Genomic DNA, 20,000 nt, shown 5'->3' on the forward strand with positions numbered 1-20,000 from the left:
TGGGTGGAAAGCTGGAACTTCATGTAGAGGTTTGTAGTAGAACCTTCAAGGGTTCCTCCCTTAAGAGGCACTAAACAGCTGTAAATGTATCTGGATTTCATCCTTTTTAAGGAAGAGTGTTAAAGAGAGTTCAGTGGTAGGTTTCTGTGTGTGTGTGTGTAAGTGTGGGTGTTATTGTATGTGTGTTTAATTCTGTGTGTGTGTGTGTGTGTGTGTGTGTGTGTGACTGTCTGAGCCCTCTCTCCGGCTGTTTAATGTTTAATGGGGCCGATTGAGGCCTGTGCCGGCTGTATTGATCCTGTCCGAGCATTGGTGACGCATTGCAGAGAGATGGCTGCCTCCACCCTGTGTGTGTGTGTGTGTGTGTGTGTGTGTGTGTGTGTCATGGAGAGAAACAGTTGAAGATGTAAAGAGAAGTGTTTGAAATGTGGACAACGAAAGAGAGAGGAGTGGATATAGAAAAATGGACAAAGTGACAGAAAAACAGAGTAAGAGAACAAGAGAAGTAAACCTGCATAGATAAGACATTGGGAAAGAGAGAGGACATGGGCATAGATAGACATTTGATGAGCGAGATGGAGAGAGACAGACATGGAGAGAGACACAGAGAGACAGACAGACTGACAGAAAGTGTGTGACGGAGAGGGACCCAGAGGGACAATGAGAGAGAGAGAGAGAGAGAGAGACAGAGACAGAGACAGAGGGACAATGAGAGAATTAGAATTTTGAATTGACCTTTATTATGAAAGACCAACAAATGAATTTTATACAGTCAAGTAATTAAAAGCAAAAACAGAAAATAAATGTTAATAAGTTAAAAATAAAATAAACAAAACAAAACAACAAAAGACTCTACAAGAGGTATACCAAACTGAGTTCATCGTTTACCACAGAACACATAACTCCTTTTAAACACCAAATGCTCTCAAACATCTTGACATTTTCAGTTGCTTTATAAAAGCGAAAATCTATGACAAGTCTAGATTTTATCAGAGCTGCAAAGACCATCCCAACATCTTGATCCTGCCCTTCAAGCTTGTTCTTTCTGCTCAAATAAATTGCCATCTTGGCTTGACCCAAAACGAAGTTAAGCAACTGACACACAGACTTGCATCTTTTGACATAACGAAACCCAAAAATAAAAATTTTCCATGAAAATGTTTTGTCAAAACATTCAAATAGTCTTTCCAAAACATTGAAAAAACCAAGCAGTCTGGGACACTTCATGAACGCATGGTAAACTGTTTCTCTTTCCAGACAAAATGGACATATTTCACTTATTTCAGGCCTTAAAAGACAAATGAAAGCATTCACAGCGATTATCCCGTGTAAAATTCTCCACGGTAAATCTCCAATCCTTTTTTCCCGCTAACGGTGGCTTATACAGTGCTCTCCACTCAGGCTTCACTTCACTTCCCAACCCAAGTACAGAGCGCCAAGGGGTATCAACTCTTTTGTTTAACCCTTTCTGATTAAAAGTTTTAACACAACCCTCGTAAAACATTTTACCAGATGTTTTGTACAGAAACAACGTGTTGTCACCATCTAAGAAATGGCCTGTGTTACAACCCACATCTGGGGACAGTGCAAGATTGGGAAAGGGGTCATTTTTATTAGGCTTTACTTACCCCTTTGAGTAGTCCTTTAACATTTTTTTCCCCTCTACTGTTAGTGAGGAATTACACTTCTGCAACATTTGAGAGACAATACGTAATGACCTAAAATTAAAAACACTTGCTTCATTCCTGCAATCTTGAAGGTTTGCGCCCGCAACCTCCACTAAATGTCCAAGTGTGATCAAATGAGTCTTCAAAAAAGCCTCATAAAAGGCAATGCTGGTGTGCGTTAAGTCCATCAGTGTTCCAAAGATCAGTGGTTCTTCTAATAGCCAGTTCAGAGAAGTTGTTTTGTCACATTTCTGCACAATAAATAAGTTCCATACTTTGAGAGAAGATTTTTGTAAAAAATTGGCAATTGAGAGGTGTTCGGTCTCTTGGTATCCATCAGAAAAAGGGATTTGTCCAAACCCATTCCTCCCACAGTTCTCAAAATCACACTGGCCAGAGGTTTCCAACGTAAGTCCTTTTGGTCAGTCATAAACTTTTGAAGGAAAGTCATGCGAAAGGCTGCTGTTCTGCTTTGCAGATGAATGAGCCCTTGTCCTCCCTCTTCCTTTGATAAATAAAGGACACTTTGTGGAATCCAATGTAATTTTCCCCAAAAGAAGTCTAACAACAACAATTGTACTTTTAAAAGCAATTGTACCGGTGGGTCAATACATGCAAATCTGTGCCATAGAAAAGAGGCTACTAGATTGTTGATAACTAAAGTGCGCCCTCTGTAAGACATTTGTGGTTTAAGCCAATTCCACTTAACTAACCGCCCTTTAACTTTCTCGACTACCCCCTCCCAATTCTTCTGCACAAAGAGTTCATCGCCAAGAAAAACCCCTAAATACTTAAGGCCATCTTTCTTCCATACTAACCCCCCTGGCAGATTAGGCAAGCCATTTCCCCACTTTCCAACAGAGAAAGCATCACTTTTGGACCAGTTTATCTTGGCAGAAGAAACAGTTTCAAAATCTTTACATACTTTATGATTCCTATCGATGTTTCTTTCTGCACAATTAAAATCTCCACTCAAAAACAAATATTCTTCACTGCTGCATTGATCCAATGTTGTGTTAAGTGTATCTAAAAGACACATGCGATCTACAGCAGAAGTCGGTGCATACACGCAAATGAAATTGAAAACATTTTCAAAGTGCGCCTTCACTTTGAAGATATGCCCCTTTTCAATCTCTTCAACCGTGTAAGAATGGGGAACAAAACTGCGTGAAAACAAAATAGCAACCCCACCACTAACAGAACTGTAGTGACTTAAGGCTACGAGACCGTCCCACTCTTTTTCCCAAAGTATTGCGTTCTTTTCGTTGCTATGAGTCTCTTGCACAAACAGAACGTGTATTTGTTTCTGTTTTATGAATTCAAACAACTCCGCCCTTTTTCGGCTTTCCCTTGCTCCATTTAGATTTAAAGTGGCTATGTGAACTGCCATGACGAGGGAAAGGAAAATACACGTTAAAAAGAGAAAAAACATATCAATCTGTTTCATTATTCTGGGCAACTTCAGCAACATTATTTTTCAAAAGGATATTAATCTTTGTTGTGAACTTCTTCAACCTATACATCTCTGTATTGGCGAACCGACCTTCACTCATTAAACATCTGGCGCTTTCAACAAATTTCTCAAGATCTGGAAAGTAGTCGGCAGCTTGTACACCTCTTGTGTTTTTAGTGAACTTAAGAAACAGCTTAATCTCGTCGAAACCGTACCCTACACACCAGCTAACTGGTAAAAAGGCCGGAGAACTGCCTTGCGAACAAACGGAGGCGCCAGACTCAGATAATTTGCTTTCATCAGCATCGCTTTCCAAACATTTTGCTACTGACTTTTTCGCTTGTGGTTGTTTAAGGGAATCTTTTCTTCCTTTTTAAAGGATTCGCAAATATAGTATGGTGTGCTCCTCCCAGCTCATCCACTGCATCCATTACTATGCTTGCACTGACAGGGTGACTGTCTTGTATGACACCAATAGCCTCATCTTTCCCAATTTCCACCAATTCACAAGTTACATTTCCCCCCTCGTTGGAATCTTCAGGGAGTTTATCAGCCATATCAATCGAGTCTTGATTGATCTCACTTTGTTGTCCCCCGTTTTCACTAAGCGATGCCTCTCCTCCTCTTAATGTTGTCTCAACCAAGACTTCTCCTACAGGTGCGCTCTTTTGCGCTTCTGCACTCGTGTCTTTATTGTGATCTTCTGGGTCACGGTTTGTATCTTTATTGTCAGTGGGCCTACTATCTCCCTTTCCGGGACAGGCCCGACGGGTGTGTCCAGTTTTCCCGCAGCCAAAACAACGCATTGAGTCTGTTGACACAAACATGGTGTAATCGAAGTTATCAACCTTTAGCTTTACACTTAGATTCAAATCCATATTTTGTTCGTTTAAAACCATATGAGTTTGACGTCTGAAAGACATAACATGCCTCACAAGCTCGGATTTTGTTCCAATAGGTATCTTCTTTATTGGAGAGATCAGCTTCCCGTATCTAGACAGTTCCCTTACAATTAAATCGTCGTTAATGAAAGGAGGTACATTCAAAATGGTTACCCTTTAAGCAGGAGTAGAGAGAGGTTATACTGGGATAAGCCAGTCATTTACAACTACACCTTTCTCTACCACCTCGTTCGCTTTATCTATGGTACTTAAAAAGAGGACTATGCCATTGTTCATTCTAGACGCAGCTAGAACGCACTCATGGCCAAAAATATTGCCAATCGCTACAGTACATTCATCCACACTTATCGCCGACACCACCTTAACCCCGTGGCGGCGCGTAAGTGTATCATATATTTTCGGGTTCAGAGCCGCCATGCTTTCCAGTTTTGACACTGGTTTTTCGGCGACCCACTGAACACCAAACAAATCAAAAAGAAGGCTCTGTTCTACCACACAATACAACAGACGAACAAAAAGAGAGAAAAGTTTAGAAAATAAAGCACATTCGTTCAGGCCACAGCGGGCACAGCTCACGCTCACAAAACGCTCCTACTCACGCACTCCCAGCATGCACTCTGACAGAGATAGAGAGAGAGAGAGAGAGAGACAGACAGAGGTACAATGAGAGAGAGAGAGAGAGAGAGAGAGAGAGAGAGAGAGAGAGAGAGAGACAGACAGACAGACAGACAGACAGAGGGACAATGAGAGAGGGACAATGAGAGAGAGAGAGACAATGAGAGAGAGAGAGAGTGACACACAGAGAGACAGGTGCTCGTGTTTCAGCTGGTTTCCTTGCTGCCATCAACCCAGGTAATGAGATTGAAACAGAATACTTCACATGAAAGAACACCAAGGCAAGAAAAGAATGAATTCCATTTTCCTGGAAAGAGGGGAGGGAGGGCAGCAGCATTCCAAGAATGACACCTAATTCAGATGATTTTCCTCAAAAGATTATTTGTAAACACACACACACACACACAAACACACAGCAGCAGCAGCATCTCCCGGGCGGTGTGTGTGTGTGTGTGTGTGTGTGTGTGGCGGTGGCAGCAGCATCTCCCAAGCGGACCGTACGTACGTGTGTGTGTAACGTGATTAAGGCTCCATTCCTGGCTGTGGTGTGGCCTATCACACGAGTGGATGGATAATACCGTCATGCTATGCTCCCAAAACACCCTTCTGCTGCAACCCTAATTCAATTAGCCACTCACACAGAGCTCCTGCTCCGCTTATGTGTGTGTGTGTGTTTGTGTTGTGTGTCTGTTTGTGTGTGTGTGAGCACCATGTTTGTGTGTGTATGTGTTTCCTCCATTTTTATTCTCTACAAACCACTCTAGGCTTGAGTGTGTGCCCCTTATGTCCAAGTTCAGTGGAATACTTCAGGCTTTATTGTGTGTTTGTGTGTGTAAAGGCCGGGTATTTCTTAGCCGTACTTCAGGCCCTTTTATATTTGTGTGTGTGTGTGTTATGGGTCAGTTTGTGTGTTGGTGTTAATGGGTCTGTGTGTGTGTGTGTGTTTATGAGTCTGTGTGTGTGTGTGTGTTTATGGTTCATTGTGTGTGTGTGTAAGTGTGTGGTTTAGGGGCCTCACCTCTGGCTGTGTGTGTGTCTTGTCTCCTTCTCAGTTTCCCTCCCCTGAGTGGGACACAGTGACGCCCGAGGCCAAGAACCTCATCAACCAGATGCTGACCATCAACCCCGCCAAGAGGATCACGGCCGAGGGGGCCCTCAAGCACCCCTGGATCTGCGTAAGTGTCTGGCAGGAAATACTACATCTCCCATAATCCCTCAGCAGCATGGGTTTCATTGACGACACTGCAATTTTCTTCATTATTATTAAGATTTCCAGTGAAGATAGAAATCACATTACAAAGAACACTGCCTCCTGTATCCAAAACACACACAGGGTAGGGATTGCAGGGTACTGATAAGGGGATGTTGTCCCTCACATTATTGAGTGAAGCAACTGAACTTGCTGCCAATCGGCAGGTGCTGGTATCTTCTCCCAAAATTATTGCAGGTTTTTCCTGCTGGTCCAATGTTTTGAAATGTTTAATATATTTGTTAAATGCACCATGGTAGTGAAGTCTTTGAAGGGAGGAGGCCTACTTATCAAGTGTAGAAGGTGGTGCAGCTCTGTCTCTACCTCCCCTGTCATACATTGACCACATACCCTAATTTAAACCATGCCTTCCTCTATGGCCAGGCTGTGTAAACATTATAGTTTGTGTTGTGTTTTTGAGTCATTCCTCCGATGTTCCGATGTTTTTTCTTTTCTTGTTAATTTGATTGACTGTGATTGGTGGTTGGACAGCAGGGCTGTTCTGAACACAATCTGTGTGTGTAGGTTACTGGGTCAGTTGGGGGATTTAGGGTGGAGCTCTTGGGAGTGAAATTAATTGTGGGGGCCTAGTTTTCACTTAAACTCTCTCTCCTTCTTTCTCTTTTTTTCTTTCTTTCTTTCTTTCTCTCTTTCTCTTTTTCTTCCTCTTTCTTTTTCTCTCTCTCTCATCCTTTCTTTCTTTATCTCTTTCTCTCATTTCCTCTTTCTCTTCTCTCTTTTTCTCTCTTCCTTTCTTTCTTTCTCTCTCTCTCTCTCTTCCTCTTTCTATCTCTCTCTTTTTTCTTTTTTTCTTTCTCTCCCTCTTTCTTTATCTCTTTCTCTCATTTCCTCTTTCTCTTCTCTTTCTTTTCCTCTCTTTCTTTCTTTCTTTCTCTCACTCTTCGTCTTCCTCTTTCTATCCCTCTCTCTCTCTTTTTCTCTTTCTCTCTCTCTGCAGCAACGGTCCACAGTGGCCTCCATGATGCATCGCCAGGAGACTGTGGAATGCCTGCGCAAGTTCAACGCCAGACGGAAGCTCAAGGTAGAGGAGACGTGACCTTTTGACCTCTTCCCCAGCCTTCCCGCTCTCGGTTCTCTCTTTTTCTTTGAGCTGAAGACCTCGTCATCTTCCTCCTCCTCCTCCTCATCTTTCTCTCTCTACACAGGGTGCCATCCTCACCACCATGCTGGTTTCCAGAAACTTCTCAGGTATGTGTCCCAGTGGTTAGGCTCAACTGAGTGAGATATTAGCTCGCTCTCTCTCTCTCTTTCTCTCTCTCTCTCCTTTTCTTTCATCCGCCTGTTTTCTGTCGCTGAAGAGCCTCCTCGGGTGGACGCTGTGGAGGAGTTGGTGAGGAGGTGGTGAGGGGGAAATGGGGTGGGGGCTAAAGGAGTATGATGATCTGATATCTAAGGGTTCAGTTCCAGGCTTAAGACCTGGGATTGGGCATCAACTATTCCTCTGGTGTGTTGCTTTCCTGCTGGGGTTTAGTCCTGGATTTTATGAGCATCATCTCCTATGGAGAATTAGTAAGGTAATGTCTACATACCCAGAGTGTGTGTGTGTGTGTGGGTGGGTGGGGGGGGGGGGGGTGGGGGGGTGGGTGCGGGTTAAGAGTATTAATGATGGGTGCCCCTCCCTACAGAAGAAAGAGCAATACTTTGTAGCCTTCGGATTGGTTGCTGATGTTGAATGAGTTGATGGTATTGATGTAATTGATGCTTAAGTTCTGAATGGGGGGGATGGGCGGGTAAAACTCCTTTAGTGCTGAATGATCCAGGAGACCCTTAAGGTCACTAAACCCACTTCTACACTATCTGCTGTTTGTCTGTCAGTGTACCTTTGCTGTGTCTCTTATAACCTTGTTGCTTGATTGTTTTGCAGACTTTTCCTTGCAGACTTGCAGTTTTGCAGACTTGTTAACCTTTTCTCTTTACAATCGTTTCAGTGATCAATGTACAAACAATCATTTTCCAAGGGTCTGTAACTAAAATATAACACAGTGAAGAAAGATTATGAGTATAAATATGTGTAGTAGGAGTATAAAAAAAATATGTTGAGGGAGAACACGGCACTTGCCTAGAATGGAGACTGTGGAAGGCTCAGCAGCTTCTAGAACCTTCTAGCAGTTCTCCTCAGGGTTATCCTCCCAGGGTTTGACCTCATTTGCATAGCTCCTCCCAACTCAATGCCTCTCTGTCCAATAGTGGGTCGGCAGCATACCAGCCCTGCTGCTGCCACCACCAGCACTGCCGCGCTCGCACAGGAAGGTATGTCAGAGATGCCCCCAACCACCACCTGCCCCTGAACACCCTACCTTACCCACCCCTTACCCATACCCCTTTTGTAGTCTCTACTATAGAAGACTACAGATCACAGCAGTCCAGTATAGTACACAAACACACACACATAATTGTGTTGCATTTTATTTTGTTTTCTTACATGTGTATAACACACACACACACACACACACACACACACACACACACACAACCCACACACACACACTTAAGCCAGCCTCTCAGTGTGATAAACAGGCTTTTAAATGTGCTCTGCCCCCCCTCATAAATGTGTCATGAGGGCGATCTAATGGCTGGCCAGAGTAGCGGGAGCCTCAGCTTGTGTCACAGTTTAACCCACTGTGTCACCTCCCAACACCATAATCTCACTGGGTCACCGCCAGTGCTAGAGGAAGTGTCATCAGTCTCACACAAACACAAACACACACACACATAACACACACACACACACACACATAACACACACACACATAAACATACACAAACACAGACACATACACACACACACACACACATACACACACACACACATACACACACACGGTCTTGCTCAATTAAATTTATATCGGGCATTGATCATGGCTGTGGGGAGTATCACATACACACATACACACACACACACACACATACATACACACACACACACTCAGTTGTCATTGTATACCTTGTTGAGATTTACATCAGCCATTGATCATGGCTGGGCAGAAAAACCCTCAGTTGAACACACAAACACACACACAGCTGCTCTTCATACACAGCTGCTCTTCATGCACATCTTCACTCTTATCCAGGACCATGCATATTATTATTTAACTGATTTTTAAAATTCAGGCTGATAGAGACTGATCAATACATCCCTACCCCACCGCCCTTCACTGTTATATGTCAACACAACAACACACCAGAGTGAGGCTCGGCAGAAGAGAGAGATGGTAGATGCCACCTCTCTCTGGCTCACTCTCCCAGGTCCTGATTCACTAAAGTATGTGCAAAACCAGTAACAAGACTCCTGATTGGATAGGAATCTCGTCCCTGCCCAATCATAGATGATGGTCTCGGTCTTGGTTATGCATACGCGTTAGTGACTCCAGGTCTATGTGGGCTCAGGCCACTAGCCTCATACTTAAATTCACAAACGCCCTTAAGTTGTTACTCCTCCTCCCCCCCCCCCCCCCCCCAAACCCCAAACCCCAAACCCCCCTTGCTGAGGGCGCGGGGCTGTGGAAGACGGGACGGCAGGAGCGGGGTTGGCTTGCTGCCAATCGTCAGACCCGACGCTGCCTGTAGCGCGGGTCCAACGAGCGCCTGGCGGCACGTGGAGAGGAGGAGACCTACTGCAGGACAGAGAGGAAAGGAGGGAGAGAGAGGATGAAAGAGGGACAGAAAACAGACAGAGGATGAAAGAGGGAGAGGGAGAGAAACAGAGACAGGATGAAAGAGTGAGAGAGTGTGAGAGCGAGCGAGAGCGCGAGACAGAGAGCGTGAGAGAGAGAGAGACAGAGAGCGTGAGAGAGAAAGAGAGAGACAGAGGGCGTGATAGAGAGCGTGAAAGTGAGCGAGAGAGTGAGAGAGAGATAGAGACAGAGAGAGACAGAGAGCATGAGAGAGAGAGATAGAGAGCGTGAGAGAGAGAGAGTGTGTGGATGAGAGGGTGGGTGATGAAGAGGTGAGAGAGAGAGAAGGGTGAGTGTGAGAGAGAGGGAGAGAGAGAGAGAGAGCGAGAGAGAGATACGATGAGGCTGGAGAAAGTGAAAGAGGTTGTGATGAGGATGGAGAGAAAGAGTACAAGATTTTAAAAGGTTACAGAAGCATGGGAAAACATTTTGCAAAGAGGGAAGCAGAGAGATGGGAAAGTTTCAGAAAGTGGGCGAGAGTAGGTGGTAGCTAAACTAAAAAATCACACCAAATAAGAGAGAGTGGGAGAGATAAAGATGATAGATGGATGAAAGATGGATAGCGCTAGAGACAAAAGGTATTTTATGATAAATGGTTCTATATAATAGCTATCATTCTGAATTGGCTAACACGCATCCATGCTAATAAACTAACATTGAATCTTGAGAGGGAGAAGGACAGAGGATGTTGTCAGCAGATTTAGTTACGAGCATTTTGCTTTGGCTTTCAATAGCTGTGGCCAATGACCGCTTTCTCTTTTTAAACTGGCTGTATTGAGAACAAATAGATCCTCTCTTCACATAAACAGAAGCTAAATAAGAGCTCCCGCTCAAAGACACTCCTGTGTCCAAAGACTCTCTGTGACTTCGTAATTCTGTCACCACCACCACCACTACTGTCTCAGCTGGGTAGTTCTCTCTAAGGACTCCGCGGGTCCTGGACCACACAGGCTAAGGCTTGAATGTGTCAGTCACTGATGCTTCTCTGAGAAGCGTCTTGTGCCTGAAATAGAGGAAGTTAATGAGGGCTAGCCGAGTGTTCGTCATCAGCAATGCTGCCAGCTATAGAAGCAGACAATACAAAATAGAAAACAAAAACAAATACAACTTTGGGTTATACTGCAGTGTTAGAGGCTTCGAAGGTAAGCTAACTTTGAAATCAGCCAAAATCATTGACGTCAAGGAAGAACATAAACACTCACATGTTCTGGTGATCCCATTGGGAATCTTGAGCCATCCAATCAGAAAGAACATCGAATCTTGACCAATCTGCTGTATGTAAGTGTCTGAGAGTTATGGGATGGCACATACTAGGGTATTTAGTGACAGTGAGACATTTAGTAAATGCTTGCTGAGATGTAATGGCCTGCAAAGACATCATTTCAAGTAGTCATGTAGTCTAAGTATCCTTACCATTCTAGCTTTGCATCTTGCTTTAAACATCATCCTATTCCTGTGGGAATGTGACTTTAAGTCTGCAACCTATGGTAATTTTGAATACGCTTGTTGCATGTCAACTAAGCTAATGGTAAGCTTTAACTAATACATTTGAAGTTTGTAGATGTCACACTACTTTAAAGACTTCACTGCTTGCCCCGTTTCCCTCACCTACGGTAACTGGCCACCTTGAGCTCTTAACCGTTTGCTTCCTTGTGAATGAATCTGCGTCACAATGCCCTCAGAGGTCACCCAAGGTCAAATTTTCAGGAATACAAAATAAAAAAAACTAACCACAAGCAGGTGACCCGCAACAGCACCTCAAGCACGGAGAAGGGCCTTTCACAAGAAGTGGTGCATCATGGGAATTGTAGTTGCTAACTGCTGATATTGCATGGCTGGCTGCCTGATAAGAAACTACTATCTACCCTCTCCCCTACTCTTCCCATTTGGAGTGATGCATGACTAAAGGAATGATGCCTGCCACGCACCGGTCTCTTCCTTTCCTTCTACGCACTAGTTGGTCTCTGGTACTCCTCGTTTTGGTTTGGTTTTACTTTCTTTCTCACTTATGTAAGGAAGGTAAGGAATGTTTTAAACCCCGTTTAGAGGGACAGAGCTCGAGTTGCCTTGCCCTTGTGTGTTTATGTGTACTGTGTGTTTGTTTGTGTGTGTGTGAGTGTGTGTTTATAAAGGATTAGGAACCTCATTAAGGAGCCTGTCCCATTACCTTAGAGCCTAAACGACATGAAAAGGAAGGGTCTCTTATCCACTATCCCTCTTTATATCAAACTACATTTGACTGGAAGGAAATCAGTCGTATATGTTAGCCTTGATTTCAGGGCCCCCTTTTTCTTCATTGGAAAGTGGCAATTTCGTTCTTGGCCCTCACACAGACTAGGGTGGAATTACCAGTGTTAGACATGTCATTTAGGATATTTACAGAATAAAGAACTATTTTCATGTCTATCCTTAGATTGTAATGTTTAGAATCATTCTTCAAATGCTGTCAAAGTATTCTTTCCAATGTGGAATAAGGGGAATTTTGATTTGAAGAAAAAAAAAATAAATAAAAAAAAAAGCCGTGGCTGACATAATTTGAATTCTGTGAGTAATGCCTTCCCTGTTTATTTTCAGCTTGCAGGAGTTTGCTCAATAAGAAGGCAGATGGCGTGAAGGTAAGGCATCTTAATACCGAGGCTATGCAGGCTTTCTTTCACTCTCTTTCCCTCCATCCCTCTCTACCTCTTCCTGTCTCTCCCTTTTCCTCCCTCCCCCTCTATCTCTTTCTCGCTCTCCTTCTCTACCTCTTCCTGTCTCTCTATATCTTCCTCCCTCTTTCTGTCTCTCTCTTTCCCTCTCTCCCTTTCTATCTTTTTCTCTCTCTCGTCTTCTCTACCTTTCTCTCTCTCAAACTTTTTCCGTCACTCTTTCTTCCTCCTTCTATACCTTCCTCTCTACCTCTTTCTCTCTCTCTCCCTCTCTACGGGTTTCTCTCTCTCCCTCCCTCTTTACCCCTCTCTCTCTCTCTCTCTCTCCTCCCGTCTCTTCCTCAGGTGCTGCCCTACTTCTTTGTCCAACTCCCTCTTCTGAAGTTCTGAGAACTTCAGTTTTTTTCTTTTCTTCTCTTTAGTGTTTTGCGAGTGTTCCAAAGGCACTCTCTGTGTGCACGCAGTGAATCACTTCTCACAGGGCAGTCTGTCAGGCTTAATTGCAATGTCCCCGAGCCGAGCACCATTATGTTTTTTCAAGAGCTCAGCCTTGTCGCTCCACTTCAATTTCTAGTCTCCTCGAAAGAAAGGAACATTGCTGGAGACTCTTGCGGACAACGAGGTCTTTAACTCTCATGTCGTGTTGTGTCTGGTCTTGTTCTCGGCCCTCTGTAACAGAGGCTGTTCGTCCTGAGACCACAGGAAGTATTGGATAGAGGAGCGGGGAGGGGTGAGATCTTCTGTGTCAGGTGGTTAGGGAGCAATTACAGAGGTGGCAAAGAACCACGGCTGCCAAACATGCTTGTAGGTGACGCATGAATCGCAACCCTCAGAGGCTAGCGAGGTTTACTAGCGTCAGCCACCCTATACCCCCTGTATCTGCCTCACATGGCACAGTCATGACGAATGCAAAGGTCTTGTTATCGACTTCCAACTTCACGGCTGGCTTCACCGTACAGGTCAGACCAGGTCCTGTGGGCTTTCAAAAGAGGTTTTGGGTTAATGTGGAAAGGGTTAATGTCAGACCAAATCAATCTTCCTGTGTAGAAATGATCAATTTGGCAGCCATGTTAGATTTAGTTAATGGTAAATGATTTAGTCCAAAATCGCTGTCACAAGTGAAAGACCCCGTTCTTGCGAGAAATATGATAGATGAGCTATGTAGCACATTCCCCCTGTAAACATTTTCATTTGCTTAGACCTTGAAATGCAAACCAACTTTGCCCTGAAGTTGTTCACTGCCTGCATACGGACATAGGCTGAAGCAGATGCCGACCAAAATGCCATGCGTTGCCACATTGGACGCCCAGTCTTTGCCATGTTATCGTGGATGCCCTGAATATGAATGCCCACGTTGTGCTATGCCCACGTCCCGAGGTCCTGCTATGCCCATTTGTGTTACCAGCAATGCCAGCAACCAATTCTTTGCATGCCATTGTTGGTGTGTCTTGCTAGTCTGAAGGCATTGGGCAGGATTGGTTGAGATCGTAGATTGTTTTTTTTAGCCATACTTAGTTGTTCTGTTTGTTTATTTTATGTATGAATGTCAGAAGTTAGAAGTCCTGTGCATGCATGTGTTAGTATGTTTAGAAAAAAAAAAAAAAAAAACGAAGACTGGAGATACCAATGATTCCTGTTCGCTAATCAGCCTATCAGTATTGGAAATTCTGCACACTGCCCTCCCACTCATTAGGTGGACAAGCTGTCAGTCAACCCTGATGTGTGCAAGGATTGGCCGGGGCCTTGATCCTCAGCCAGTAGGGCTACACGTCCATGCTGATGTAATTGCTCTGAACAGGAAGTCACCCCCCTCCCCTTTTTGTTTGTCTTTTCCTCTCTGCTTCAGCCCCAGACAAACAACACTAAAAACAGTGTAGTGAGTGGCAACAAAGACAGCAACATGCCCTCCTCCAATGCACCAATGGTACCTCGTCTTCCACTCTGTCTCTTTCCCTCCTTCTCCTCTCACCTTTAGTTAGCCGTGCGCTGTCTTTTTGTTTGTGTTGGCTTGTCTCCATGGTAACGCTTTAATTTAAGGGGGTATTCATGCAGCGACATGAAGCCTGTAATAAGCCCTTCATGACAATAGACACAAATTTACATAAACTTTAATAAATGGTCATTTTGACTGGTGTGTCCTACAATGAGCAGCATTGTTGCCAACACTGTTAACTGTCAGCAATATCAACACATTGATGATCTCATGAATTAAGATACAACTATCTATAGATAATGCATAACTGACAATCTATAGTTGTCTACAGATACACAAATAGGTGTTAGCCTAACCATTGTGATTCAAATTGTTGTGTATGCCTTTGTCATTTGTCCTGAGGGGCTTATGAAGGCATCATGTAGCTCTATTAAAAGCACCCTAAATTGAAGTGTTAACATTTCCAAGAGTTTATCCTGGTTGCACACCCGGTGTTGATCCGTGATTCCCTCGAACCCTGCCATATTGGGCTCGAACTGTGCTTGCTCTCAGTACTGTTTACTGTTACCAGGCAACTGGTGTGTGTGTGTGTGTGTGTGTGTGTATGTATGTGTGTGGGTGCTAGTGTTTGCTGCAGCAACAGTCTGGCTCCTTTTTTGACAAGAGTTGTACCACCATAGAATCACACACACACACACACACTTAAGAGACAAACTGTCTCACTTTCACCCTCCCTTTCTCTCTCTCTCCAATACACACATAATTGTATCATCCTTCATGACCAAGTGGTTGGTTAGGCTGTGTTGTGTTATGTGGCGTTGAGCCATTTGCAGCACAGCACAGCACAGCACAGCACAGCACAGCACCTCGGGCCGCTGCCGTGGCTTGCCAAGACCTTCTCCTGTAGACCAGGTGGCAAAACTGGGTCAACATTCATCCACCACACGCCCAGTCCCTCCAAAGAATCTTGGAGAGCTTCACCCACTTAGGTGCTGTCACAAAAAGTTAAGTTTAGAAAAGATGGGCGAGAGCAAGTTGTAAGTGGGGCTTTTAAAGTGGGAACCAGACATGTTTTTGCAGAACACAGAGGACACACACGCACACACACACACACACACACACACACACACACACACACCAGTTGCCTTTTTTATTTTACAAGATGCAGTTCTCCCCCCTGACTCTGAAAAGTGAGGTCGCTGCAGTTGTGGTTTCCCAGAACACCAGACCTCATCCCCCTCTTCTCCCCCAGAGGTCCATCTTTTAGTGGGGAAGCGAAGTTGACACATCAAATGGGCCCTGCTTGTAAACTCTGCCCCGACCGCCACTCCAGCGGCATCCTGGGAACTCCTCGTCTCGAGCCATTAAGCATCCGCTTTAACCTTTGACCTCTCTCGGAGGAGACCTCCGGCCACTCCAAATGTCAAATCCGACCGAACGGCATACAGAAGGCGGAGTCAATCAGGCAGAAAAAACTAAACGAGGCCACGGACCACAATCCCCTATGGTCGCTTTGCCATTTCAATTTCCTTACGATGCCTTGCAAGCCTATTCTAGCACTCATTTTTTTATGAGAGGTTATTCCCCAGTTTCCCATGGTGTTATCGTCTGTAACACATACTTGTGTTGTTGACGGGTGTGACAGCCATTGCTTCGGTCTCTCTGTTGACCGTGTTTCACAGTGGTCTAGGTTTGGTCTGTGAGTTGCCAGAGGTCAGAGCTCGGGGGGGGGGGATGACCTGCATCTTTGAGTGCTCGAGTAGCATGTGATATAGACTCATGGAAAACCTCTGTGGTGTGGGTGTGGGTGGGTATGGGTGTCGGTGTGGGTGTGTGTGGTTAGGGTTTGAGGTTGAGTGGTTCTGTGAGCTCCAGCACAGGGTCACAAGCGCAAACAGCCTCATTCTGCGTCCCAGTTTTTGACACCCTGTACAATACTTCTGTTTACAAAGACAGTGCTTATTGTCCCTCTGTAGTGTCCACTACCACTCAAACCCAAACTGAAGGTTCATCGCATTTGTGTGTGAAAAGTGAAGTGTGAAGTGTCCTTGGTATTGGAGGGAAAGTGTCAGTCACCACCTAACCCTATGCATTTGACCATTTAGGAGCCACAGACCACGGTGGTGCACAACCCCATTGATGGCACTAAGGTAAGTCCCCCATGTCCTTTCGACTCGGACCTGGCCCAAAGACGACAAACCCAGGGAAAAGGGGAAAAGCAGCAGAATTCTTCCCTACCTAAAAAACCATTCCGGATAAATTGCTATTCGCTAACGATATGTTAGCGGCTAAAACTAACGAAATCTCTTGAAATGTGCTTTGACATTATGACAAACTAGTTTCTCAACAACTGTTCTAACACAGTCAAACATCAAGCAAGTGCAACACAAGACATTGTAGGGCCCCAATTTTTTTCAAGCTGTTATTTTAAGGTAAAACTGCTTATCCTACCCCTAATCCTGTTGCATACTGTTACTTTAAATTAAGGAAGCGCTGAGGTGTCCATAGACATTCTCAAGCTGCATGTATTTATGAAATAGCCAAATGAGAACAAAGATCCAGCCTCCATTAAATGGGGTGTCAGTCTATTAATATAAGCCAATGGTTTAGTCAGTTTAACTGATCACTCTTATCTCTCCCTCTTTCTCCGAATCGTTCTCTCTGTATATCATTCTCTTTCTCCTCATCCCTTTCTCCCAGGGATCCTCCGAGAGCTGCAACACCAATGAGGAGGAGGATATGAAAGGTAGGAAAGGTAGCTACAGACCTCCCTCTTCCCTTTTCCTCCTCTTTCTCTCTGCATGCTGTCCATCTAAATCCACCCCTCCCCTCACCTGTCCTTCATGGCTCTGTGATCCCCTCTATGGTCTCTACACCACCATCATGGTCTCACAGCCATGCAAGACGCTCAGAGTAGCTCACTAGAGCAGCCGTGAGCAATGGGGAGGAAATGCAACTCTGACAGCCATTACCCAGCACAGGTGTCCATTTTGGCACTGATTCTGTTCAGCAGTAGACTACACTGGAACAGCTGGCCGAAATATAAGCTGGTTATTGTGGTTGTCGCATAGTGCATTAAAGACAGACAGGCAGAGAGAGAGACAGACAGGCAGAGAGAGAGACAGACAGGCAGAGAGACAGACAGGCAGCGAGAAAGACAGGCATATAACAGAGACTGGACTCTGACCATGAAAATCTCCAGAGAGTCACTACTAATCTGATTGGTGACACTGATATATAGAGCCAGAGGATATGCATTCTGTGTTCAGTACACACTGCGGTGCCATAGCAACAGAGAGGGAGAGTAAATGATGGACAGAGAAAGGGGGGAGGACAGAGGAAGGGAGGAAGGCAGAGAGAAAGATAGAAGTGAGGTGCTATTTCTCATTTAACCCCTGCTCCAAATACCATTGTGTCGTTGTCTCCATCGTTGTGAGCTTTGCGATGTGTTAAGGCTGTTCCTCATGTGTGTTTACAGTCAGTGGGCATGTCCCTGTGCACTAGGTTGAGAGTGTATACGTGTTCTGTATGCATCTGTCTGCATGTTTAAACAAAAGGACCCAAATAGGTTCCTCAGGGGAGAGTACTTGACAACAATCCTCCTCCATTATGGGTTTATCCCAGAGGCTTTCTGTTAAATAGTTCTACCCATTAAAGGTTCCAGAACCCATGTAAAACAGTTTCACCATTAAAGGGTTTCAAAACCAGCCTATGACTGTATCACAATTTAAAGGTTATTGGAGCAAAACTCAAATAGTTCTGCTAATACAAGAACCACACTTTGTCCCAGACATTGCCATTGCCCATGTATTCCTCTAGGTTGCAGTCGTGGTAAGGCAGTACTGTAGGTGAGCATTGTAGTGCCAGAAGACATAGTTGGGCTGTTTATTGGGTTTGTTTGTTTGTTTGTTTACTCTTTGGTTCTCCTGCTGTGTTTGTTTGTTTGCCTGTATTTGTGTGTGTGTATGCCTGTGTGTGTGTGTGTGCATGCCTTTATGTGTGTGTGCCTGTGTATGTGCGTGCCTGCGGGTGTGTGTGTGTGCGTGCCTGTGTATGTGTGTGCGTGCGTGTGTGTGTGTGTGTGTGTGTGCCTGTGTGTGCCTGTGTATGTGTGTATGTGTGTGTGTGTCTGTGTGTCTGTGTGTCTGTGTGTGTGTGTGTGTGTGTGTGTGTGTGTGCCTGTGTATGTGTGTGCGTGCGTGCGTGTCTGTATGTGTGTGCGTGCGTGCGTGCGTGCCTGTGTGTGTGTGCCTGTGTGTGTGTGTGCCTGTGTGCCTGTGTGTGTGTGCCTGTGTGTGTGTGTGTGTGTGTGTGTGCCTGTGTCTGTGTGTGCGTGCGTGCGTGCCTGTGTGTGTGTGTGTGTGTGTGTGTGTGCGCCTGTGTGTGTGCCTGTGTGTGTGTGTTTGCGGCCCACCAGCGGAGAGCATCCAGGGCGCCAGTAACGACAGCGCTGTGATGAGTGCCAGTGAGGACATACCTGCCCTGCTGGGATCTCCGCAGAGTTCCCCTGCCAGTAAGTGTTGCGGCAAACACCCCTCCCCCCTCCATCCTACTGCTTTCACATCACTTACCCCCCCAAGACCTCCCTGTACCCCAAAACATCCGCTTGAATTCAGGTAACCCCCTAAATCTCCTCCCTGTACCCTAAAACACCTGCTTCTCTTCAGGTTACCCCCCAAAAACTGTGCATTAAACACACATGCCAATCTAGCTGCTTCTACTTCACCAACCGCTCCCCCAAAACATCCCATTTTCTGTGGGTGGCACCACCAATCAGTGTGCAGTGTACCATGGGCTTGCCCACCCCCAGCCCACAACTCTTACCTATACCCACAAATCTGCCCCCCTCCACTTTGGGCTGTTCAATTCAATTAAATTCAATAATATTATATTTATATAGCAGCAAAACAATAAAATTGTCTCATGGTGCTTTACAGAGCCCAGGGCCTGAACCCCCTTAGAGCAAGCACAATGGCGACAGGGGCAAGAAAATAAACCCTCTAAAAAACTCAGCTTCGTCATCTACCACCCCCACACCCCCTGCATTTTTGTCATTCATGTTGACCCACCACGTCCTTTACCTACTTCTCTTTTGTAGAACATTCTAGAAGAATATCTCTGTGAGAGGGATTTCAGTGGGTCTTTGGCCAATTTCCTTTGACACACTTTTGTAGGCCACCTGTTGTGACCCTTCCTGGATCCTCCCCTTCCTCTCTGGTTCCCTCTTCCTGGAACCCTCTTTAAATGACCTCTTCCCTACATGTTTCTCAAAGTTCCTGATTTCCTGGAATGGAATTCTGTCTTTCAGTGGGGATGGCTTCCTAATCCTAATCAAACTGAACAGGAAGAGATCTGCCCATCCTGTAAACACGCCACAAAGCTTCTTTCCCCTTGGGCACACCACGTTCAATCACTTCTATTCCCTGCTTGAGTGTGTGTTCTCTCCTGTGGAAAACTCCAAGCGTATTTCCTGTGCCTCAAGGAATTCCAACATCCAGTCAGATTCATACTTTGTGAGGGGAAACGACCAACTTCCAAAATGTTCCTACTAATAACCACTATGATTGAAAAGCAAAGACAACAATGCAATGAAATCATTCATAATGATGAATATTCTAATTGTTTTATTTTTTCATACAGCCTTTTTAATATGTAGTAATTAAAACGTTGGTATGGCAGGGATATCAACTTTAGAGTCCTTTACCGAGTCAGAGTTGTACATGACGTTGAGTTCCTAGTAAGATACACATTTCCCTTGGTGGAAAAATATATAGAGCATCGACAGTGTAACTGAAAGTGCTTCAAGAGTGTTTTTGCACAAGAGACACACTATGATGT

At 44.9% G+C, this 20,000-nt stretch overlaps 1 protein-coding gene across 2 annotated transcripts in view; it reads left to right on the plus strand.

The window, feature by feature from the left end:
- Positions 1 to 20,000, plus strand: part of camk2g1 (calcium/calmodulin-dependent protein kinase (CaM kinase) II gamma 1) — an 84,498-nt gene that overhangs the window by 58,105 nt on the left and 6,393 nt on the right. Inside the window, exons 10-17 of one of the 2 annotated variants that reach the window (XM_080834749.1) lie at positions 5,690 to 5,812; positions 6,845 to 6,928; positions 7,053 to 7,095; positions 12,156 to 12,196; positions 14,076 to 14,153; positions 16,268 to 16,312; positions 16,863 to 16,908; positions 18,580 to 18,675. In XM_080834749.1, coding sequence (XP_080690875.1) covers positions 5,690 to 5,812; positions 6,845 to 6,928; positions 7,053 to 7,095; positions 12,156 to 12,196; positions 14,076 to 14,153; positions 16,268 to 16,312; positions 16,863 to 16,908; positions 18,580 to 18,675 — 556 coding nt within the window. The remainder of the gene's footprint in view (positions 1 to 5,689; positions 5,813 to 6,844; positions 6,929 to 7,052; positions 7,096 to 12,155; positions 12,197 to 14,075; positions 14,154 to 16,267; positions 16,313 to 16,862; positions 16,909 to 18,579; positions 18,676 to 20,000) is intronic. The other variant, XM_080834750.1, reaches the window with a different exon arrangement.

Source organism: Sprattus sprattus (assembly GCF_963457725.1).
Source record: "Sprattus sprattus genome assembly, chromosome: 3".
In the NCBI taxonomy this organism is placed as follows: Eukaryota; Metazoa; Chordata; class Actinopteri; order Clupeiformes; family Clupeidae; genus Sprattus; species Sprattus sprattus.